At 38.7% G+C, this 25955-nt stretch overlaps 1 protein-coding gene across 2 annotated transcripts in view; it reads right to left on the bottom strand.

The window, feature by feature from the left end:
• Positions 1–9077: 9077 nt before the first annotated feature.
• Positions 9078–25955, bottom strand: part of RAB3C (RAB3C, member RAS oncogene family) — a 121892-nt gene continuing 105014 nt past the window's right edge. For both annotated transcript variants that reach the window (XM_063422276.1, XM_063422277.1), the window contains exons 4-5: positions 20459–20583; positions 9078–9505 (exon numbers count right to left, since the gene is read on the bottom strand). In XM_063422276.1, coding sequence (XP_063278346.1) covers positions 9318–9505; positions 20459–20583 — 313 coding nt within the window. In that variant the 3' untranslated portion in view covers positions 9078–9317. The remainder of the gene's footprint in view (positions 9506–20458; positions 20584–25955) is intronic.

Below are 25955 nucleotides of genomic sequence, written 5' to 3'. Positions count from 1 at the left end.
AGCAATAAATACTTATTGCCTAGAGAAGTTTTATCCTGGTAGATCATTGTTCTCATATACCCATCTGTGATTTTTCCCTAGTCTCATTCTTTAAAAGTTTCAGCATGTTCAAAATAAAATCAATTTGAAAATTTTCTTGTTCCAAGGTATCCATCAGGAATCATTTGTTTTTTCCCTGCTATCCTTCCCCTTATACCTCATTTTCTTGTCTTCCACTCTCCCTAATACACAGAGCAAGTACATTGGGGTTAATCTCAGAGAGCAATGGAATGAGGGAAGTAGATGGGAAAGACAGAGTTGTCAGTATCTGGAAGGAATGAAGGAGTTTCCTTCTCAGATATGATTTGATGACAAGAGCCCATGCTACAAAGAGATGCTCCATGAGTGAGGGCTGCACAAATAGACCTTTCAGCAAAAACCTCTCTAGAGATATAGGATCACAAACAGTAAGCAAGGAAGCACTCAGTGTTGAGAGAAAATTAACCAATTATCATGAGATATTTTGCAAGGAAGTACTCAGTGTTGAGAGAAAATTAACCAATTATCATGAGATATTTTGCAGATGAGATGTAAATATACTAGAAAAAAATAGGGGGACTTGGCTGGAGCACAGTAGAGCAGTGATAAGTGATGTGCTAAAGGAGTTTGTAGGTAGACACCTGGTGGCAGGAGGTGGGGGGACAGGGGATGGTGCAACCTGGTCAACAGATTGATTGAAGATTAGGATTTTTGTGGAGGGAAAAGAAATTCAGGAGTCACAGTAGGGTTCAGAGTAGCACAAGTATGTGTAAGTGTTGGAAAAAGCAATAATTGGACAGTGATACATCATAATTTGTGTGAAATAACCACCCACCACAACTGAGATGGTGCATTTGAACAAAGATTAAATGATCAGCTAATAACAGCAGCCAGAAAGCATATATACTGTTTAGCAGTTTAGATAGTGAAAAATCAAAAGAAAAAACTTTGCCCTATTTTAAAGGGTCAGCTTAGAGGCAGTGTGCTTTTGCTAGGAAAATATCTAAAAAATCTTTCTCCTTCAGACTTTTAGGGCAAAGTCTCCAGTGAATTCTGTGGAATTCATGCAGAGCTGCAGTCACCAGTGCTACTGAGAGGATATTAGTGAAATTAATTTTTGCAGATGTGGTATCTGTTGATCATTTAATCAAAATGAAGTTATTTTTTTCCAGTTTTAGTAAGTAAAAGGAAATAAATGAGGAGAGAGGGGTGGGGTGTAAGATCATGTCACCACAACTGAGATATTCATGAATATAGTCTCTTGAATATTTATTGTAATTGCAAAAGGAAAAAAAAAGAACTTTCGGCATAAAAATTAAACAAACAAAATCCACTTGGAATACAGAAGTCACACACAAACAGAATATCCAATGGAATACACATGGTCGCTACGTCTGCACAGAATTAAAACTCTCCATGTGGATAAAACTTGTGCTGACCATTCAGACAAGAGCTTCCACGGATTTATGGAGAAGATTCACAAAATTTATTACCCAGCAGCATTTTAGCTAATATATTTTTAAAACCACAGTAGCTATATTGCAGTAAGAGTCAGGGGAGAAGGCACAGACTGAGTCTCACCCCCTCACAAAGGTATCCTAAACACCTACTTCAATTTTTCTTCACAAACAGTTCAGCAGACAAGTTGGTTTGAGAGAACCAGAACAGCTGTGTGTTATCAAGGTAAGCATTTATTTTCATGCATGTAATCACATGCCTATGAGGAATTATTAAAAAAGCTAGGTAGAATTATCTGCCAGCCCTTGAACTGTCAGGTCACTTAACAATAAAAATTTAGGGAGTCCTGGAACAGGCTGTATATTTCCATTGTAGTGGTGCCTCATATTCTGACTCTTACTTTGTTGCTCAGCAACAATGATGCAAAAAATTTCCTTTTCATATTAAGCAATCCCAGATTTCTATCTACATACATTTTCATTTCGCTCTGGTCTATATAATTTTGCAGAATTTTTAATGGCATTAGGTACAAAAAAAAATTTTAAGGACTTTTGAGGTCATTGCAAGTACTGTCATGTGCTACTTAATGCAATTTGGCTACTTTGCTTTCTCAGAGAACGTACTTGATGACATCAAGAAGGAAACCCATGATACTGGCTTCCAGTAGGCCTTAGAATTTAATTCTTTTCCAGATCAAGCAAATGAAATAAAAACAACACAACAAACAACCATAACTTATTCAGCCTTGTACATTGTCACAGAAATGCATCAGATCAAGCTAAAAATCTACTTGTGTACCTTTTAGTATGGAACTAATGAATACAGTTTTCTAGGAAAATTGTCTGGCAAAACCAATTCCCCAATTCCTCCCCAGGGCCCAGACTGGGTGGCCTGTCTCTGTTTAGTAAACTCTCAATGTGGAGGACACATGCCTTTGAAACCGGAGATTTAGCAAGAAGTAACAGAATGAGTTTTTCTGCAGGCTCTCTGGGCACAGCTGGGAACCCACAGCAGATCAGGGATTCAGGGTCCAAGCTCCCAAATGTACCCAAGGGTGTTGCTGAGTACTGATGGCCCTGCTCATGTTCTTAGAGAACCATTAGAACTATGCAAGGAAGCAGGAATAAATAAATTATTGGATGTTTCCTCTTAATTTCATGGTTGAATTCTGGCTTGCATTTTGTTTCCATTTGTACCTCAACTTTACACCTAATATTGGAATTGCTGAACTTTGAAGGCCACATAAAAATGGAGTGAAGAATGTTTATCTTTACACATTTACACATTGTGAAGAATCAGTATCTTTAAGGAGGTACCTTTCATCTTTAGTATATAGAGAAGGCAAGAAACTTAATTGTCAAAAGTGACCAGTTAAGGTCACCTTCCACTCTGCTGTGCTGCTGACTGTGACCTTGGAGCTGTTGGCAAACATGTTAAACCAGGGAACCCACTGAAGACTGACAAGTCATCTGCAAGAATACCCCTATTTATTATTTCAAGCAAGTATTATGAGTTAACTGTATCAGATTAAAGAAAATATGATATTATATGATATTATGCAATACAGGCAGAGCATGTAATTGACTCTTTGAAAATACATCATTAACTCAGCATAAATGCTGAGCTCTAAGAGGTTGTTTTAATGCTTCTAGAGAACGTGCTTTAAAAAATATAGGCAGACAGTTCATAAATGGTTTTAAGCATTTTCTGATGGAAGGCCTGTCCCACTGGTGTTGGTGTAACATGAAAATTCTCAAAAAAGGACACTCAGAACTCTAAAAGTAAAATTGACATGCACTTGCAATAAACATACAGATATCTTTAACCATAGTCTTATATATGAAAAATAGTTTAAGTTACTTATGAATATTCTTACACTACACTGATAAAGTGTTTACTATAGAATATTTCTACAAGACGTGTACATTTTCTAGAAATCTTAAGCCACACAGGCATCATCAACAGCTTATCACACACACATGATGCTTCTCCCTTTCACACAAATTTATATACACCGAGTAAATAATTAAATATTGCACTTATTGGCCCATGATTCCTCAGTCTTGAGGTATTCAAAAATAGAAAAAATATCTATTTTTATAACATCTTTTTCATGCAACATGTAAGACATTTGAAATACACGAACGCTAGTATATAGGTTACACATTGTGACAGTCCAACTGAGTCACAACACATCTGACATTACTGACAAAATACCAAACAGGAGTTACAGCACAAACATTTCATATATCACTAGTTGCAGGTACATGTCAGAATTACTCGAGGAAATTTATCATCAGAAGTGGTAAACAATCTCTATCTAACTTTCATTTTTGCGTGTTATTGGTGAACGTGAAGTTATGGGAAAATCAGAACTTTTACTTCCCCCCAGATCATGATTCCAAGTGCCTTATTGTACAAATGACAAGCTATCTTCCTCTCTTGGAACCACAGTTAATACACCCATGGTCTCCAAATGTAACACATTTTATTTACAGTGGTAATGACAACTAAGGATAGGTTTGGGAAAGGTGGCACTGAATATATATATGTAACAATGGGAAATTAATGGGTATTAAAGATGTACTACTGTATATATGTGCATATAATATGTGTGTAGTCGCAAATTCTGCTTCACTGAACACTCATGGATAAACAAAAGATAATAAAAAAGCTTAATTTGCAAAGGTGAATGACATTTACCCCTAAATAAAACTGGTAGACTTCATTCAAATAATTGAAATATGTTGCCTTTTTAAATGAGACTGGACAAGAGATCAGCCTTGGAGAATCTGGAATCAGAACGTGTGGGTAAATGGTGTAAATTGACACAATTTATGCACCTGTTGGCATACGTGAAGATATGTTGCTAAACCCCCTGAGGATGTATCTATGAGGTTTCAAACTCACGGTCTCACATTGATAAATCTGTTACACTAAAGAAGAACTAGGCTCATACATTGTGATTCTGTGTGAAACAGGCCAAGGAGGAATCAGTCTGTGATCAGCACTGAAATTCAGTTGATGCCTGTAAAAATGTAAATAATAAAACTTACTTCTCAAAGAACAAATATAGAAAAGAGTAGCTTGGGAGGGGTGGAGTTTGTAGGGGAGTTTCTCTTGGAATGCAATTGCCACATCATTCGTCTACTCCAAAGAAACAAATGCATAACCACCACATTTAGAAATTTTGCTATTTTTTCCCCTAAAAATGGCAAATTTAAAGCATTCTCAAAGTTAGGATTAGACTCCAGAAAATTTTGCACATTATGAAACAGCACTTTATTTCTAAAATGAAGAAGATGCGGGTGGCACAGCTGAATATAGAGAGCTGAGCAGACTGGGAAGAAAATTTAATCTTTCAGACTGGTGGTCTGGAAAAGGCCACATAGATGTAGTGGCTCAGGTAATTTCTCTTGGCATTGCATTAAGTATAAGCACAAAGGAACAAACAATTCCAGGTAACAGTCACTTACATAGCTGTTGAGAGAGAAAGACTATTTTTTGACATAAAATTAGGCTAGCTCATACTTGTTTAAAACACCAAATGAACAAGTCTAAGTAAACTATCACCACCAAAAATAACAGACACAGTATTAAGTCAGTTGCACTTGCAACTTGTGAACATGAACTCTTAAAGGAATCAAAAACATGCATCTAAATGTTGAACCCAGCAGGGCTGGTAGCTGTTTGGCAGGTTGGTGCCAGAGGCACCGCAGGAACTGGTCAATCCCCATGCTCCTGGGTGCTCCCAGGTATTTTCTGACCAGTAGCTTGAAGGTGCAGCAAGCAACACATTGTCAGAGCATGATAAGGCTGGTGCTTTGTCCACGCACAGAATTAGCCTGCTGCTATGAGCTTTTTTCTAGATCATAACTTGGAAAAATGATTGTGTAGTATTAGTTCAGCTTCAGCTGGCACTATGGAGCTCAGGACTCTGCCCAAAGGCATCTCATCTCTCAGAAATTTAACATACTCTGTGTATCAAATTCTGTATCTCATCAAGTGGATAAACCTCAGCTGAAGGCAGTATCTATGTCTGGACTGACGATTTGCTGTGACATTTTCTAAGTGACACCCAATTAATGCAAGGTGTGCTAGAACTTTTGTACTAACATTTGTGATGAGGCTGAAAGCAGTTTTGTTTCTGCTATCCCAGGTTTCATCTGAGCCCTTGCCTCTTCCATCACAAAATATGGTGCTTTGTAGCCTGGCACTTGAAGGAATTGTGCCACACACAGGGATAGATCAGGGATATAACCACAACCCACTTGTCTCCTCCAGGAACTCAAAATCAGTCACTACTGGATATATGTGAAGAAGGCATTGATTGTTTAAATTTAGGCCCATCATCAAGTTGTGACAGGTTCTTCAGTCTACACTGGGATCTAATACTAGGATCTCCTGAATTTAAGAAAATTGCAGTTGTATAAAGTCAAGAGGAGATGAACCAGATTGACAAAGGCTGCTATTGGATATTCTATCCCATTGGAGGCCAAGGCATAATTTTAGATGGAATGAAAATTATAACATTGTTAATCCCTTCAGAAGTCTTGGAATATTTGGGGAAGGCATAGTAAGTTACTTCTCAAAAGCTTTTCTGTCATTACTGTTTCTCTACAAAAGGCAAGTTCTAGTTGACAGAGGTACTGAGATCTTGATGCTCATGATCTAAATGTGACAAACTTTATATCAGAAAACTCAATACTTCCATGAAGCATAGGACTGCAAAGCCAACCTGTGATGGAAAATCAAAGCCTACTTTTCTGACAGTAGGTAATCCAGATTGAAAAGAAAAAGCCTGCTTGAACTTCCATACATTTTCAATTTCAGAGAAAGTCATGATAGGATAAATTTGGTTTGATGGGACCACAGCAGGTCATTCCTTTCCAACCTTCTGCTCAAAACAGTGTCAACTGAGATGGCTGAGTAGTTTTCCCAGGGTTTTAGACAGTCTAATCTTGAAAACCCCCAAGGGTTTTATTTGAACATTTTAAAAATTAATCTAACTATGAACTCCATGACAATGTCTGAGTGCTAGTACAAAGTTTCAAGGAGATTTTAGACACCGACTCATTCTGCTGCTATATTTCAGATGAGCTTCTTCCTTTTAACACATTTTTAGAACTCTAAGGAACAACACTGCTATGACAGCTGCCTCCTCCAGCCACACCATCTCATGCAGAAGGACAAATATGTGTGGAGGCCTAGCAGGTTAGTTGCCTCAGAAACTTGAAGCAGGAGTTCTCCTTACATTTTGCTGTTACTCTTCTGCCCAGACTCTTGATGCAAAATGAAAAGCAATTAATTAATCAATCCCATTTATGTAAAGAACTATTTATCTGCCACTCAATTAGAAAGATATATGCTAACAATGTATTTCTACCACTGATTAGAGTCTAGATGGTCATAGCCAGGCAGGGAGGGTCTTAAATTCATTGCAATGGAATACAAAATGTGGTTGCAGTAAGGGACACCTTGAACTCTATTTTTCCTTATTGCACTGTGCACAGGAGATGACCATTTCACATCAACCATCTCAGAGAAAATCTGGAAGAATACTTGCCCTTGCACAGCCAAGCTGCATAATTCAGGACATTCCTAAGATCCTTGACAACGTAATTACGCCTCTCCCCTCCTTGCCTGAGATGGTTCAGACTAATAATACAACCTAAGATTTGTCTAAAGAAGTTGAGAGGTGAAGCTGAATTCTGTCTCAAGGCTTTCCTGCTCCCTCTGAAGCAGAATCACTGACATAACAAGAGAAGCATGGAAAACTGCTCAGCAGCCATCTCAAATGAAGCTTGCTCAACTTTGCACTGCTTCTGTTTTTTCCAACCAGCTGGCACCTAGTGGGTGAAAATGTACTAGTGAAAGTGTCTCAGCACATGTAGCAACATGCTGTCTTAAATGAGGGAGGAAAAAAGCACCTGGAGAGAGACAGGATCATGGTGTGGATAGCACATACCTCTTTCACTTGGTTGGTCCTCCACTCTAAAAAGGAGGGTGCTTTCTCTTCATGGAGGTAAATCAGCCTCCAGGTTTGCTAGGGGAAAAAGTGCTTAAGTAAACTAGCTAAAAGGACAGACTTGGTTTAAAAACCCAGACTGAAGACAGCATTGATTCATTTAAGTTAGACAGCCCAGGTAAAAACCTCCAGGCTTATCCATTTTACAGATGTCTTGTTTGGAAGTAACTTTTACTTTGTCAAAGTATATTGAGATTATTTAATCAATTTTTTTAAGTGGCCATTATCTCTTAATGTATATCATGAGTTATATAAATTACCTTCAAAAACCATAAACTGTAAAGAAGGATTTCTTTGCAGTTGTGAGTCATTCAGTGTACTAAGTGTTACTTCCTTTTATTTTTCAGTTTTTTTCCCATTGCTGACAGTTTAAAAAATGTCATCCTTGTCTTAAGTTCTGTCTGATTGGAAAAATAAAATAATTGGTGATTCTTCAATTATGCTGTTTACTTTAAAAAAAGGTCACTGTGATGGAAGTAAAGCAGTTGTAAAAAGTACTTCAGGACACAGATACAAGAAACTTCCACCAATAAAACTGAAAAATATAACTATTTTGTGTTTATTTATATGAGAAGCAAAAACTATAAAATATGACTTTTTTAACACTTTCTCATAAACGAATTTGTGTACTTTATTTTGCTATCTCCACAGTTTTTTGCTGATCTTTTCAATGTACTCAGCCTAAGATTAGAAATGGTGACAATTTTTATTACTCCTTAAGTTTCAAAAATCCCAATTCTCTTGCCAAAATAAATGGGAAAAAATGAGGTAAAACTTCAGTTCACTGACACATCATCATTTCTACAATAGGTCTGAGTAAAATACAGACATTTTAAGCCCCTGTGTAGCTGTCTCAGTGACTGAATGGGAGGTGAAATTCCTGAAAACTGAAGGACACAGGTTTGACAGCAATGTGGCAATGCAGCTTTTGGCTATGAACAACCAAACACAATGGATTTGGCTCTGTCAGACATAACATAGGACTGTGTGGTTAATGTCTCATGCAGGCAGAAAAGGAAAGGGCTAATGAGCCTTCTACTACAGGGTAGGTAACACTGGGATCTCCATAACGATGGGATGAGAAATTAGGTCCAGTTTTAGGAAATTATTAGATACACATGCAACTTCTATGTAAAAGTAAATACACTAGCTATCCAAACAGGATGAAGTACCTCATCTCTGAGAGTCTGACTAAATATCCACATCTAGTTGGAAATTCACAGGGAATTATGATGGCTTTGGGCCCAGGATCTAACTTCCTTCTAATTTCTGCAGTTTTCAGTCAGTCAGGACATGTAACATAGTGAGAGTAGATTTGCCAAGGCAGTGTGCTGCAGGAAGTGTCCTTTGTACAAGTGATCTGGGCAGAATGAGGGATTGGCTCACTACAGGAATACTTCTAAATTTATTTTCAGTCAGGAAAATATACAAGTGGCATCAGGAAGCTAACTCAAAACATCCTCACCACTACCCTAAAGATTTAACTATATAGCTTGACACTGATGAAGTGAGAGATAATTATAGGCCAACATGATCTGAGGACATGGCACCAGCTGAAGTGTGACGTAAAACAGTAAAAAGAAAAGAGAAATCAATATACACCCTGCATGCAAAAGCCAGGTGCTAAAATATGGATCATCCTTCCAGATTAAAAACTGCTCTATCCCCATATGCATATCCAAACAGCTGATGATGTAAAACAAGACTTCTCCCAAATAAATTAATAACACAGTATAAATAAAGGCATATAGACCATTCATAAATACTCTGTTGGCAATAGAACACACTGGAGCTGCTTTTGCTGCTAGCTGCATTAGCAGCTGCAATTGGGCTGCTGTGGAGGAGGGGTGTCCTTTAGCTGTGTGTTCTGGTTGCTGGCAGCAATGGTGGGATTCGCCTCCAGACTTTCTGACATCTTGTCACAGATGATATCCACAAGTCGCTCAAACGTCTGCTTGACGTTAATGTTTTCCTTGGCACTTGTTTCAAAAAATTCAAATCCTAAGAAAATAAAAAACATGTTTATATTCTAGGCGTATTTCAGTATCTCCTATAAATACACAAACTTCTTTTGAGCAAGAGACACTTAGAAAAGAAACACGTGAGAGCACATATGAAAGGAGATCAGTTAAAATTGTAACACAATCAGATTAAGTACACTAGTGCTACTGGCTTTATGCAATGCTGGATAAAGTCAGGACCACTCCAGATATAATCCCTTAGAAAAACTGTACTTTAACACAGTTAATCTAAAAATTAATACCTGTTTCAGAATATTATTTTAGGAATGCCCTAAATGCCCCCAGCCATTGGGAACTAGTAATCTGCTGCTCTGTCTCTAACTATTACATTCCTCTGAGCATTATTCAGTTGGAAACAGCCATTTCCATTGTATTATTAAGGTGGTGCCAAAATACAAAATAATGCATGGAAAAGTACAGGTAAAAAACCAAGCAAGACAAAAAAAGATTTTTGCAATTTGATATTTACTAAAGTTAGATGTGAGTCCATGGGACCAAAGGGATTCCCAACATCTCAACAGAACTAATTGAAACAAAACAAAACAAACAAACCCACCCACCCCCCAAAAAATACCCAGCCACAAACAAAAACCCAAACATAACATAAAGAAGAAAACAATTAATTTATTGAAGAACTTTTTATCTACTCATTCCCAGTGATTACCCTGAAAGCAAAAACCAGAGCTATCTTTGTCCCTTAAGAGACACTGGAAGTTTTTATGGAGCAGAGGCAGCCTTTTAAGCTCACCAGAGACAGTTTTCTTAAATTCTCTGCCCCCATTTGTATCACATCTCACCTCCCACATGTGTCTCATTCATCTAGGCCAGGTTTGCAGCTTGGCAGTCAGCCTGCAACCTAGAGGGCTTCTGCCAGTGCTGGGTATTCCCACGTGCTTGTTTCCTTTGCAAAGCATTTCTGTTCTTTAATTGATTGTGTTCGAGGCATTTTCCCACATTGTTCCCCAGTTATGACATTGCTCACCTGGTCCCTGATAATTCACAATTTTCTTCCATTCCTGTCTTTCCACTACCTATGCATTCAATATTACCACACATCTGATTCACTGGTAGTTTTACAGAAGCCTTTGCAGTCTGGCTTAGCCTTTGCATAATTATTTTGATTCCTTCTTATTAAATCTGAATATTAATGTGCAATTACCACTGTCTTTAATTATGAGAAAATTCCCTGTCAGAAAACTTCAATTACTTGAAACTCTAAGCAGAAGGAAAGAAAACAGATCTTTGTGGGTCTGGTGGTTTGGTTTGGGGTTTTTTAAGGTTGTGTTTTGTTCTGTTTTGAAAGGCCACATGAAAGTTAAATGCAAATACTTTGGTAACATTAGTATTATGTATTCAGTACGCCATCCAAACAGAATGTAATCTCCACATTCAGTCCTAAAACTGTTTTCCAGGAAGCTTTTGCAATTTGAGTTCTACCCTAGAATTACTGCAGGTAATTATATTTAGCTTGCCAAGATAACCCAGCAAGAAGTAATAAGCAATGTACAAACTCAGCTCTGCTCTGATTTTCTTTTCGTATTCCTAATTTATGTAAGGTGCTGGACTGAAGTGTCATGAAGCACTAAAATGTTTAAATGTGTAGGAGCTAAGCACCAGCGAAAGCTAATGTTCATAGAGAGTTTAGATAATTAGAGCTACAAATGTTGTGCGGGGATTTGTTTGGTCATACAGCTTCTGTCACTATCAGGAAGAAGTGTTAAGGGTAAGCTCACCAGTAGGAGAATACATTGCCATGAAAACTTTTTCATTCCACATTTGGCTGAAAAGCAGCAAAACTCTGATGGATGTTTTGCATAAGAACATAATGAAAACCTTGCAAGGCACCCATTCTTTGTGTCAAATGGAGGGTTACAGAGTCTCAAGCACAAAATAATTGATTCAAATAAAATTCACCTGTGGTGATTTCTGTGGAATTTCAGATGTGATTTTGCTATAAGAAGGAAATTGCAGTCATAGCAGTGGTGTATTCGGATATCAGGTTATGATGGTATTATATCACCTTAGACATTAATTCCCTGGACCTTCTAGGCTGGGCTTTGCTGCATAGATGAGAAAATGGACAGATCTGAGAGAAAGTGGCTGAGCACCCAATTGCCTCCACAACAAAACTAGTGCTTTATTCTTTACTAGAACTGTACAGGTGGGAATTTTGGACAGTCTTGGAAATTAGCCCAGACAGCTCTTTCTGTGTATAGGCCTATGACAGGTGCTGTTTATATGCTTAAATGTGCAAGTAAACATCCATTTTCCCAAGAGGAGAATGGGGCAGACATGTGAGCTCCTTCCAGGCAGTTCCTGCCATAAAACAGATGCAGTTGCACACAGGTAAGACACTTGTAGATGGTCTGTGGAAACTGTTGTCACAGCTGCAGAAATGGCAACACAGAAGGGCCTTGTGGAGACAATTAAGACAGTTTAGAAAAGCTTTGTGCAGTTCTGATAATCACTGCATCAAAGCATCGTGGTATGTTCTGAGGAAGTAGGACCAGCTGGATTACAAAGATTCAGCAGGAGTTCAGAATCAGATGAGAGGCAGCCAAATGCACCATTACAAAGACCCTTGCAAAAGACGCTCCTGTAGCCACCCAAACAGAAACTGACTGTCTTGGGCAAGGAATTCAATTTCTCATGTGAGTGTTACCTTGTGCAAGATATCCCAAAAAATTAGATTCGTTCTTTTGGCTGGTTTGTTTGTTTAACCAAAACTCTGTCTGTGCAACAGTTTCAAGGAGCTATATAGAAATTTTCCTAGCAGATTGTGCCTGGAATCAGCTAGAATTGTGCCTGGAATCAACTAGAACTCTGTTGTTTTCATTCTGTTATGGAATATTTTGCAGATCTTTTTTCCCCATGTCACCTCCTTCTCTCCTGACTCATCTTCCAATTATTCTACTAATGGCTCTTAGATACCCTAAGCTTCATTAATCCCTGTGTATGACAGCCCAAGTTATATGACTTTTAATACTTTCTTCAGGGTTTTTTCCCACTGCTCATTATTAATGGAAAGTATTTTCCATGAGGGTGTAAGAGAGAAGCAAGGCAGCTATCTGGTGATGCCCAGGGAAGCAGAGCTCAAAGAACACCCTGTTCCCACCATCTGTGATGATCTGTACTGCTGATGTGGATGAGGCCAGGCAGAGGGGATTACTGCAAAGACATGAGAAGCCCAAGAGGTGAGTGGGTAGGTAAGGCACAACAGAGCTGAAACCCAGAAAATCCAAAACATCAAAGTGTTGTCTGAACATGTGTATAGAGTGTGTTGAACATGCAACACCATATTTTAAATGCTTATTTTGTGTTTAATTGTGTTTTCCTTTGCTGATTCTTTTCCTCTTTCCCTATTAGTGACTCAAAGAAAGCTGGCAAGCTTTTGCCAGCTCCTACAGAAGCAGAGCTACTAGCACAGTGCTGTTGTCCACCTGGTGATCTACAATGCACATAGAGTAGTTAGATGGCTAATCTCATTCATACAATCAGACAGAATTAGTGCCTTTGTACCCTCTCTGCCTCACATGTGTGCTGTCTCTGTAGCACATTAACACTTATTTATGTCTGCTTTCAAAACACTGGGAAGGAAAAAAGTCCAGAAAGCAGAGTCATATGCAAAGAGAATATTCTGCACCCTCTCATCATCCTGAAAAAATGTGATATCAAGAGCACAGGCTAGACAGCAAATTTTAAGCACATTTCCACAGCCAATACAGACAAGTATGCTGATTTTTCACCAGCTGATCAAGAAGGCATTTTTGGTTTCAGAGTGTTTGTTGACAAAAAAGACAATTTAATTTATCACCCCTGATGTTATATTATACAGATGTCCACAAGGGTATGTTCCCTCAATACCTATCCTTCTAAACTTTCATGAAACAAGCTTGAACTTGTGGTCCTTAGTGCTGCTTTTGTCACGTCTTGTTCAGTCCAGACCTGTGAGGAGTAAAGAGAGACTGCAGCATCAAAGCAAGAAATGGCTGCAGGAAGCTGCTCCCTTCCTAAGAGTGGGATGTAAAAGGCAAACTCCAGGGACTCATGAGAATTAATAATTTAACAGTATCATTGTATATAAAGAGAAGAGTTAATAGGGCCTTATTCTATTGGAATTGCATCCTGTGGGCAGTTCTGAAGGGGCACTGCCAGGCACTTACCTTCTTGCCTGCTATGAATAGTATCTAATAAGTTTTGTATTCACATTACAGGCTGTCAGTCAAGGCAAACTGCAAGACCTTTCTCCTCTGCTCAGATGTCCATTTCCTCAGAACTGTCAATATATTTTAGTCAAAGAGAGAAAGGACACACGTGGCATGACTGCAAAGGTCATCTCTCCTAGGAAACTGGGCTGAAAGTAGATGGAGACCACTGCTGTTCTTCAAAGTATCTCCTGCATCAACAACTATCTGTTATGGCAGCAGTTCTGGTTTACTGGGCTTTGCTCCCTAGATCAGCAGGATGGGATCTCTGCTGTACTAACAACCCCAAGTGCTGGACTACAATAAGAAAATTATTAAAACTACATCAAGCCTCAGAATAGGACTCTGCTAATATTATTTCAGTGAAGAGCTGTGGTTCATCACCATTCAAGATTGAGAATTAAAATGAAGATAAAATTATTAACAAAAATGCTAAGATATTTATCCAGTCTTTAGGATGGCTGAATTTATTAACCAAAACAAAGCTGAAGGGGGGACTATCAGCTGTGGCAGAATGGACAGACCCAAGGAGCAGTTACTGGTCATGCTCCAGCTAACATCTCATTTTCCAGTCTTTCATAACAGAAGGTTTTATATAAATTCCAGTTGTATTGATTTTGATTCTTCTGGCTTTCAGATACCTTTCAAATGAGTGCATTTGGGCAATAAATTATATTTCTGGCAAAGATTTTTTGTGTGTTTACAGAAGACATGGGTTGAGCAAACCATTGCTCCTCATTGTTTTAAATAACTTTGCAGTAAAGCAGCTCTCAGTATGTGAAAGCAATGGCAGGTTGGCTTTCCCCCCATTAAAAAACGTCCTGGGGAGGGGAGCCTGTAATTGCTCTGCCAATACCCTGTCTGAGTTCTAACTAAACAGAAGACTGGTATTTGTCAGTGCTGTCAGTCTGTTTCTTTCCCCTGGAACTAACACTTGCCCATCAAAAAGAGCTAAAAAACAGTGAAGGATTGAAGTTTGAACAGGCATATTGCAGCACAACCCAATTATTTCCATTTTTAATGCAAAGTTAGATGCAGCCATATGTCTGTGCTCTCTAAGCTGTGGGTGACCCTGCCTTGGGCACCACAGCCTCCAGTCAGCCACAGAGGCAAAACAGAACTTGCTGTTTTAGCAAACTGTGTGTTGAGGTGTCAGTTCCCACTGGGTTCCTGATTTACATGCCAAAAATACAGCACTAAAGATGCCTCTTCAGTTCAGTGCCTAAACTCACAGCTGCCTAGTATCTCCTGCATGCCCACAGGTGCCTGATGTGTGTGTTACCCCCAGGCCTCATAGCCAGAGGCAGGTGAGGGTGCACCCCAGTGCTGATGCTGGGGACCTGCTGCCCAGTGCCCCAGCCCTGGAAGGATCCAGAAACAGTCGTGTTCCTGCTCCACCTGAGCAGCAGCTCTGCTCTCGCAGGCTGCGTCACACCACAAACAATTGCGCCCTCTGTGAGCCCTGGCAACAACACTGACAAATGCCCCACTTTCACCCTGACTGGCATGCTAAATGCTTTAATTTGACAAAATGCAATCACAGCTCAATCGTGTCTCTGCTGTCTCCCTGGCAAAGTCATTATCTACAAAAATATATGAGCCAAGAACCAAATAAAAAGCAAATAGTCAAGGAAGAATGACTGTATTTGAAGTAAGAATTTTTCTTCTTGGTTTTGGTGGAAATTATTTTCAAAGCGCTGATAATCGAGAGAGGGAGAGAGAAAAAGAAGTAGGAAAAGAAAAAGAAGTAAGAAAAAGAAATAGGAAAAGAAAAAGGAGTAGGAAAAAGAAAAATAAGTAGGAAAAGAGAAAGAAAAAAGGAAACTGAGGAAGGGGAACAAAAAGGAAAAGGGAAAAGGGAAAAGGAAAGGGAAAAGGAAAAGGAAAAGGAGGAAGGGGAAGGAAAAGGAAGGGGAAGGAAAAGGAGGGAAGGGAAGGAAAAGGAGGGAGGGAGGGAAGGAGGAGAAAGAAAGAGAGGAAGGAGAAAGAAAGAAGAAAGGAGAAAGAAAGAAAAGAAGGAGAAAGAAAGAAAGAAAGAAAGAAAGAAAGAAAGAAAGAAAGAAAGAAAGAAAGAAAGAAAGAAAGAAAGAAAGAAAGAAAGAAAGAAAGAAAGAAAGAAAGAAAGAAAGAAAGAAAGAAAGAAAGAAAGAAAGAAAGAAAGAAAGAAAGAAAGAAAGAAAGAAAGAAAGAAAGAAAGAAAGAAAGAAAGAAAGAAAGAAAGAAAGAAAGAAAGAAAGAAAGAAAGAAAGAAAGAAAGAAAGAAAGAAAGAAAGAAAGAAAGAAAGAAAGAAAGAAAGGAAGAAAGGAAGAAGGAAGGAAGGAAGGAAGGAAGGAAGGAAGGAAGGAAGGAAGGAAGGAAGGAAGGAAGGAAGGAAGGAAGGAAGGAAGGAAGGAAAAGTGAAAGAAAAGAAGGAAAACTGAAAGAAAAGAAAGAAAGAGGTCACCCAAATATGAAGAGAAAATATGGAGATAAGGTGTGTAGTTACATCTGAGGGGTAAAATGACTATCTCTCTGAGTGGAGGCTGTGGAGGTGCACTGAAGTCACAGGCACTGCTGACTGTGGCACACATAATATTCAGAGGCCTTTGCCTTCTCTGAATACAGTGTGAGGGCTGGTTTCTGCTGCCCCTTGCAGAAGAGAATGTGAGACCTCACCCAGAAAGGGCCAGTTTCATTTTGTTTTCTGACATTGGATGTTGGCCTCTAGGACAAATAGCATGCCAGCATAAATTTAGAAAACAAGTGAGTGCAACCTAGGACAGACTTAGACATGATGAATGCCCCAAGCCATGGTTGATCCTATATGGCAAAGCATAAGAAGAACCTGAGAAACCAAAGAATACATTAAAAAATGATGCATCTAATTAGCAGGCACAGCAGATTGTCCCAAATAAGTGGGAAAGCTGTATATCAAGCTGCATATGCAAGTATCCATTTGCCTGTGCAGTTATTCACTCTATTCAAGGGTCTGTGCACACCTCTACCTGCTCATCATTAGCTGGAATGTAGATAACAATATCAATATATCATATAGACTGTGAATAGAAAAACCAAGCTACCTGTGAGTCACTCCTTTTGTTTCTCTTCTAACAATTGACACCAAACTTTTATGAATGTGTGAGTTTTTTTGAAAGGCACAAGAGCAATATCTCAGAAAACTGTGTGAGTAATTCAGCTGGCAAGAGTGCATTTTTCTTGCAAGAAGTTCCAACTCTGTTTTACTAAATTGCTTTAAAGTATGTGAGTGCTGACTATATTTCTATTCACTCCATAGCCAATCCAGGTACTGCCCAGAGCAAATATCCATGTAGACAAAAAATATCATAATTATATTCCATACCCTTTTTTTTGGTAATGATCAGTGAATAAACTTCTTTAAATGTGTTTGCTGTGTGTGATTACTAAATCAATACTAACCTTGCATTAATTACGTCTCTCTGTTGGCTGGTTTGTCACTTTTCTACACATTCTTGGAAGGATATTTATATGAGAAAAAGTTATGTGACTGTATTTGATCTCAAATTTGACCATTTCTGGTCATTTAACACAATAGCATTCTGTTAAACTGATTTCTGAAAAAAAAACATTTTCAAAAAGTACTGAATACGATCAGGAATGACTAATGTATGTCTTTGTGTCTTTGTGCCTGGAACAATTAAATATTCTGGGAATTGCCATATGGAGAAAAAAGAAATATGAGAGAACTCTCTGAGGGGTACAAGCAGTAATAGGTAACAATTGTACACTGTTTGTAAAAATATAACAGTGAAGAAAAATAAAATAAAACTATCAGGGGGCCAATTCAAAGAAGTAGACATCAGATAAACTGTACATATTTAAAAGATGTTGTGGGTGGTACGATTCTATATGGCTTCAAAGATATCATTGTATGAATCCACAGAAGAAAAATATGAAAGGCTTATTGAATATAAATGTATTGCCTTCAATTCATGAGACCCACAAGTATAATTTACTATGGTCAGAGGAAGTATCACTGGATGTTTGTCAGTTCACATCTTCCACAAAACACCTATTATACACTGCTTGTAGCTGTGATCCATGGTGGTATTGCCAGTCGTGTTATTAACAATATTAAAATTATTTTAAGAAAATCTTCAAACAAGACCTAATAAGCATTCTGCAATTTTCCTTCAAGGTTTGGTCTGGGTTCCTAACTATTCCTTCATTCTTTTGTGAACTTTGGGTTGTGCCAGAAGAAAGGTATGCAGAGGTACCACAGGATACTTGACCAGTTCAGCAGACCTCCTCCAAGAGTAATGAGACCTATTGCTGGTTCATTTAAACCCCTTGAGAAATAAGACAGCACAGACATTTAAAGAAATTAATGATTACACCTTGTTAGTAAACTTTAAGGCCACACATTTCAGAGAGGTCAGGAGCCAAAAGGAAGTAACTTTTTCCAGTAACACTGTTCTCAACAGAACACTGTGCTTCCCAGAGGGTTAAATGCCCAGTGCTCCTTTTGACCTTTTGGATATTCACCCCAGAGAGGTCATGTGTTCATTTTCTCAGTGACTTCAAACAAACAAGGCCTGAAAATAAAACCACACTTGGGAACAGAGGTTGTCACAGTGAAGTTTTTGTACAGCACTCATGATTGTATTTGCTTGTGTTTGTCTGATCAACACTGAGTTCAAAGGGCCTACAGTTTTAAAATGTCTGGCTGGACAGAAAAATCTATATTGTTATTTTTAAAACTTGTCTGTAAGAGATGTTATCAACTTGCTGCCAGGAAAACAAAAGACAGTCCCATGTGTAAGACAATGGGTACCCTCCAAACCAGCCAGCAAGGCCAGTGCACTTTCTGCAGTTAAGGGAAACTGCTCCTGACACCACCTCATCAGTCTCTGGGCAGATTTAAGAAATTATTGCAGCTGTACAGGAAACATGTAAATATTTGTGTGTATTTGCAGTGCAGTCTGACTACAGTAAATTACTGGATCAGAGACACAAGTTATCTAACACAATAATCTGCCCTTGAGATAGCCACAGGGTATATATATGAGAAAAGAAACCCCCTGAGTAGATAAATATGGAAATAGAGGATAATCTTCTTCCATAGAGATTGAATTTTAAACCCCAGGAGTTAGAATTTGCTTCAAAGCGTGAAATATGAGTTTTGATATCTATCTCATTATCCTTTTTTTCTTTTTTTCAAGCATTAGTTATTACATCTGAGGATTCTTGACTGCACAACGTGTAAACTTCCTTCTTGTCTTGATAAATTCATGACCTTGTGAATGCCTTGTCAATTCACAGCATTTTTAATAGGAATATGGTTCAAAGAATAAAAATTCAGGGTTTTTATATGACTTAAAAAAAAATCTTCAAACTCTCTAGTGAAAATTTATGGTTGTTGCTAAATGTTTCAGCACCCTGTTGAAATTTGTGGTAAAAGAATACAGGTAGATTTTTGGGATCTATTTGTCCAATTAATTCAATTTCCTGTCTCTTAGTATAACGAGTAAATGGGAAGAGAAGAGAAATGGGAAGAATAGATATAGAAAAATATATATAAAAATATGGCAGCTATTTCTGCAAAGATAAGTATCCTCTGTTAATGGTTTTGTTGCAGTTTGAGAAACTCAATTCTTCACAAATATTGGAAAGTTTTCTGGCTCTAACCTTCTATTAAATATTTCCTGTTATCTTTCAAAGACTAACTTATAGTAATCTTTAATGTATGCTTTCATGGAGTACTTTTACACATCTGCAACACCTGCAATAGGAAGTTATGTTATATTGATGAAATTGTTTACCAGGAAAAGTAATTGTACAAGCAGAAAAAATTTTTTTTTAAAAAAATAAAATAACTGACCTATGAATATACATAACTTAAGAACCACCAGCATGAGATTAGATCCCCTCTTAAAAAACCTTTTCATCTACCTACCTATATAGGACTAGTGACAAGAAGATCTTGGTTACACATATTTTGAGCAGGCTGAGCTTTTACTACACATAATTTTAAAAATAATAACAAATCCATGCCCATAATTTATGATTGCCTGTAGATAAATTGACCTCTAACAATGCCACAGTTTGATTTACACACCTGCTGAACTTACTCTCCAGAGATAAGAAATCTGAAGGAAAAAAGAGGCTGGATAGTAGTATTACAATGATCCTCTGGAGAGTCTCCATTTAAGTTTGGCCTGTGTAACTTCAAAAAACATTTCATGGCATGAAAGGATGACACAGTTGTGTAGAAATAAAAACAACAAAGGTGCTCATAGCTTGGCAATTTTCTGTGTGTACAGAATTTGCTTCCCAGAGGAAGAGTTCATGAGACAAGTTCATACCTACAGTTCTGGGAATGTACAGTAGATCAGCAGATGAACTGTTAGCAGTGGGAGCTGAGTTGGACAGCAGCATACTTCTGTTTCAGATTATTGGTATTGCTAATCATAACCCAAATCTACTCAAGTTGCACAAAGGCCTAGTAAGCTTTTTCTGCAATTTCTCCTTCTTTTATAATTTTCTTATCTTTTTTTTTTATTATTATTATTTTTTAGGGTACAGTGCTTGAGTTTTTAGATTTGTTTCCTTGATCCATATCAAAAATGTAGAAATAAAAGGGAAGCATTGTGTGACTATCCCCTTTCAATGAACATGTATATACAAATTTACAAGCTGCAGCAATTAATGAAATTAGTTTGTGCATTCTCACAAGCAATCAGAAAGTTTTTGTAGTGTCTTTTCTTACCAAGTTGCTCTGCTAAATGTTTTCCCCTCTCAGTGAAGATCACCCGTTCATCCTCCATGTCACATTTGTTGCCAACCAAAATAACCTGGGCATTATCCCAAGAGTATGTTTTGATTTGAGTTGACCTTAAAAGAGAAAGGGAAAGACAGAAGTCAAAGGAAAGCAAATTCCCCTTAAGTCAATTTCAAACAGAGTTGCAAAAAGATGAAAGAGACAATACTGATTTTGACAACTAGGGTAATATGATCCTGTTTCATTACAGATTTCACATAAATTAAGGATTTTCTGTCAGGCATTACTATTACAGAGATAGTATCAACACAGGTTTTACTTTTGCTTGCTAAAATAATATTTTCTCCTGCCATCAACATTCTTATTACACTTTTAGAAAGAAATGATACTTTCTCCCATTTTCACATTTTAATATAAACCTTATAATCTGAAAACAGAGCTCTGAAATAAAATCAGCAATGTATTAATTTCTTATCTTTTACTTTTAATATCAGGATGTAAATTTAGCAGCAAAACTTCAAAAATTTCAGAGCTAGTCTGTCTTCCTTCTGTTGTTTCTCTCCAGCACATTTTTCTGCAAGTCTTTGGCCCAGCAACACTTACATTGTGCATCAAGCCAAGGGCAGGGACTGAGTTCGAACTCTGATTTACCTTCCATTTAAATTATAAGCCTTAACCATGACTGCAGCTGAATGGAAGAATGTGAGGCCTTGAAGCACCTTAGGGACCATGAGTGCTGGTGGTGAAAGAGCTGACAATGCTCTCTTTGAATGTGAGCAGATAATGGGTGACTTAGAACCATACTTGTGGCACCTCTCAGTTGTTGCCTGCCACCATTCTGCTCTGTAGAAGCAAAGCTCCACACACGGCTCCAGGTTCAGCCAAGAGTAATGCTGCTGGTTACTGTCTTCTGACAGGGAGCAACACCTGCCCTTGAAGGCAACACAGGATGCAGGAAACTTATTTCAAGCACTTATGGTTTCTCTTGGACTTGTGACTATGTCTGGCTCTAGGCTCTAAGTTTTTGGTGGGATATGGATATCTCTTCTGTCTCCATATGTTCAATGGAGACAGAAAAGACAGAGAGCCTATCCCTTTCTGCCAGCCTGTCCTACACCATTTCCTCCCTCCCTCCTTCCTTGGACAATACAGGTGCTAAGGAAAATGGCAATAGAATAGAAACTAACTTCTATAACTACACATATATGTGAGGATGCCCTGGAAAGGGATCCTGTGGCATATCATGGACTGTTTCTCTCAAAGTCTCTTTGACAAAAGATGAAATAGCTTCAAAAATCTGTCACCTAAATATCTTGGAAACTACTCTGCGTGGGCACTGCATGGGTAGTTTCATTAGAGACCCCTTCTCATAACACAATCATCATATCTACATATTGAGACCCATCTGCAAACTCTTACCTTCAGAAAAAAAGATCATGATCTAGTCTGACAACTGATTCTAGTGAAGGACAGAAAATGGATCAAATCTCCCCAGCTGGCTTTGCTTACTGCAAAACCAGAGGGATGGCCAGGGGCAAAAGCTGCTACAGCTATCCTTGTGACCCTGTGTCCAATGCCACTGCCTACAGGTTCCCTGAATGAGTCAATGAACCTCTAGGCTGTATCTGATGGGTTTGCAGTGAAATGCAAAGGGAAGGATCACTGCCTTTAGGAATGTTTCACTTTATCACAATGACCAAAAAGATGCTGAGGCAAGTCCCAGACATTTTATGCTACGGATTGTTCCCTTGGGCCTGACCTGATCTTTTCTTCAAGTGGACACTGTGCTACTTTAAATCTGTTTTAATAATGATTTGAGTAGGTGTAAGGTACTGTGATCAAAGAGAAGTCCTACTTCCCCATACAATTATATTTTACTAAAGATAACATTTCTCAGAATAAAAGGACAACCTGTATTCACTTTGGCAGAAATGTCCTCTTGGAATCATGCTGAGTGGTTCAGCAAAGTAAAATTATTATTATTGTGTTTTATAACCAGAACTACATTTGTCACCACAGCAACTTTGCAAATACTAGTCCATTAGGTACTCTAAAAGAGCTTAGCTCTGAACAATTAGTAGTTGGGACCAATTTATTCCCTTTATGTCAGCAGGAAATCAAATACAATACAAAAGCAAAATATACATTAAAGATATTAAGCTTTACAGAAAGAATTAATTGCGTCATCTGTAAAGCTGAAATAGAATAAACTGGTGAAGAAATATAGCCTGAAGAAATATCATCATACAACTCTAAAGTGCATTCATTCAGCCATGTTTTGCAGACTGCCTCCAGAGCTTTACAGAGTTTCTTTCATTAAAAATGTAAGGTCCCATCATTTTACTGCAGCCAGATGTGATTTTTTTATTCTACAACTACAAATCTGTGCATTCAAATTCTTCTCATTACCAAAGCAACTTATTTTATTCATAGACATTTTTAATCTGTCTTGCTTCATTCTTATCCTCTAGTTATATTTTTTTGAGTAATAGGAATAGATCTTGACCTTGCAAACAAACCCAAAGGCTTACATTTTGAAAAAGACTGTAGCACAAAAATACAACTGACTGAAGATTATCCAAATGTATTTACACCCAATACCTCCCCAGAAGAAGCCTGATTCGAAGGATATAATAAGCTTATCACTGTTATGCTTTCTTTTAGAAACATAGTTTCACTATCGGCTTCTGTAGGTTTTGATTCCCACAACTCTCCACCAAAGCCAACACATAGGTCTCTTGAATAAAAAGAGATTTTTCTGTTCCTTGCATATATGACCTTTCAAATGACTGAGGCTTCTGATTAATCCAAAACACAAACAGTTGTCCTTGGAAAGAACTTGAGCCTCAGGAAGACTGAAGACAAGACAAGGCAAAGATAAAGTTTACAGTAAGCTAAAAGGACAGTTCTTGTTCAGTCTCATTGAACTGGTATATGTCAATGGTAATTTACCCTGTAAATCTTTCCCTTTCTAGTTTTGTGGTAGGAAGGAAATCTGCATCATGCTTGAATTTTTGTGATGTATAGACTCCAGAGGGGCAGATTAATGGAGGACTGCAATGATCCATTACTTTCTATGATCAACACGACGCTTGTTCTCCCTGTACTGCAGTTCCACCAACCCCTTGTCAGACAAGAGCACTTGCTGAATGCAAATAAAAGCAATGCTATTGTCTTATCTTAAAGCAGTGAGATCTCCAAATAACCCCCCAGGCAGCAATAGCACGGGGCCTGCAGAAATGCTGCACAGGGTGACAGAGTGGGACTCAGGAACACAGCCCCATCTGGCTGAGGCAGCTGAGATGCTGGAAGCCGTGGTAGATAGCACAGAGCAATATGGGGGAGCTGCTCTGATGTTAATGTAGTGGAAACTAGACAGTTCGAATTAGATTAGGAGATAAAAGCTTACCTGTGCATGCAAAAGTAGAAATTATGGCAGGAGAGAGAGCCCAGATAATATCCTGGCCCTAGCTGCTCTCAGGCCTATTGCAGGAAACATCAGATTACCCAAAGGCTATGTCCACTAGCCTGGTGGAACAGAAGTGTACTAAATAAAGCAGGTTACTGAATTAAGACTCAGAAAAGGAGCTGGAAACCACATCCAGGTACTTCCAGGGTTGTTCCAAGAAAGTCCCGGCCCCAGTGTCGAGCATGAAACACATCACTGCAAGTCAACACTGGAGGCTTATGCCCAGGTGCCAGAAACTGAGGAGGCTGGGATCCAGGGACAGCTACTGGGAAGATTGAGGTTACGAGCCCAGCTGATGGAGGGAGCCACAATATGTATATCTGCACAGATACACATTCTCATGAGTGGACTTTGACGCTGCGCTGTTTCAGAGGGGAGCAGTGTGAGGATGATGATGCTCTTGGTGTTTGTGGGAGCACTCTGGGTAGTCCTGGGTGTTTTTGTCTGCCATGTGCATGTATATGCATACATATGTGTTGTACCTTTGTGAGTTATGTGCATATGGCCTGCTGGGAATAGAACTTCAGCCTCACTCCTGGTTGGACCTGACGTTGGAGCTGCAGCAGTCTCTCCCCTCTTAATCAGATCCAGCAGGATATATTTTCCCCTGAGTTCAGGCTTAACTTGGCTGTGCTTGGGTAACAGAGCATTGCTTCCTGGAGAAACTGCTACAGAAGGCAAACCTACTGTTTGCTGCACTCAATGTATTTCAGGTTGTACCCACTGCTGCCATACCTTGAGTTTACCCTGAATATTTCTTCAGGTGTTCATTTTTTACTAACTCATCTACGTGCAGGACAAATATTCATATAACCTGGAATAGTCTCTAGTGTATTTTCACCCACAGACTACATGGAAGGCAAGCAAATATATTCAGTAAAAACACAGAGTAAATATACCAGGCATATGAGCTTTTAGAGATAGCCTCAATGTATTTACCACTCGTTGGACCAAGTCCTCCAAGGATGTTTGCCTACCATAGAGAGGGTGGTTTTTACAGGCTTTTTAGTTTAATTATGTAGTAAGTCAAATGCACAGACAGCAAGAGAAACACCTTAAAGAAAATGCTCCAGAGAGAGATATGTATAATGTTTATTCCAGCACATTCACAAAAGATGTACTTCTTGCAGTTCTAAAGCTTTGATTTATGAAAGGGACTCAATGAACTGAGTTGCATTATCTTGCCAGGAAAAATAAGGGAAAAAACCCCTCAAACCTAGGCAAAAAACTTCACACAAACCAAAAGCAAATTAAAGAAATTTCTAGCAAACTGTTTTCTTTTCAAATTACTGTTATGTTGAGTCCAGTGATTAATCCTAAAACTCTCCTATCTTTGTCTACAGCATGGTGACTGCAAAGTCCCTTAGCTGAATTATTAGACATCACAGTGTAGTGGTGGGATCTGAGGTGGAGCCCAGGTTATCTGTTCTTTCTCAGTTAATTTATTTGGTGAGAGGCAGTATCAGAGAAGCAACTGTGAGTTTGGAGGAGTTTCCAAAAGTGTTCAGTGTTCACAGTTGAACTTCCTGCCTTTATTTGCTAAAGAGTGTGTCAAGTGCCCATGCCTCCCTGAGCAGGAAGGGTTGCTCTCCAGCTTTGTCAGGAGACATCATTTTCCTTCTGTAACTGAGGCAAGGATGGGTCTCTTTCCTTTTCCCCCAGTGTCCATCCTGTGATGTGGGAAGACACACTGCTGCCCTCTCCAGTCCCTTATACAGACTGGGATGGTAAGGGGAAGCTCTGTCATTCACATCTTTTCAGAAGATGGGACCATGCCACAAATCCTTTCTCAACCTGCTTGTCTGTGAGGAGCATTCACACACTTCCCATTCAAGCCAGCTTTTCCACAGAGTGAGTCTGAGGTCTCCTTCATACAAGCAAGTATTTTCTACATTTCAATGTACATCATAAGCTCCATTCTTCTTCCCATGCCCTCTGTGTCTCCTAAACTCTTATTATTCCCAGAAATATTGAGAGGTTGTGGGCCTTAAGAATGTCCCAGCATCATAGGAGTTT

The sequence above is a fragment of the Prinia subflava genome, chromosome Z (assembly GCF_021018805.1).
Source record: "Prinia subflava isolate CZ2003 ecotype Zambia chromosome Z, Cam_Psub_1.2, whole genome shotgun sequence".
Classification (NCBI taxonomy): domain Eukaryota; kingdom Metazoa; phylum Chordata; class Aves; order Passeriformes; family Cisticolidae; genus Prinia; species Prinia subflava.
Note: the sequence above shows the minus strand (reverse complement) of the source record. Positions and strands in the feature narration are given on the sequence as shown.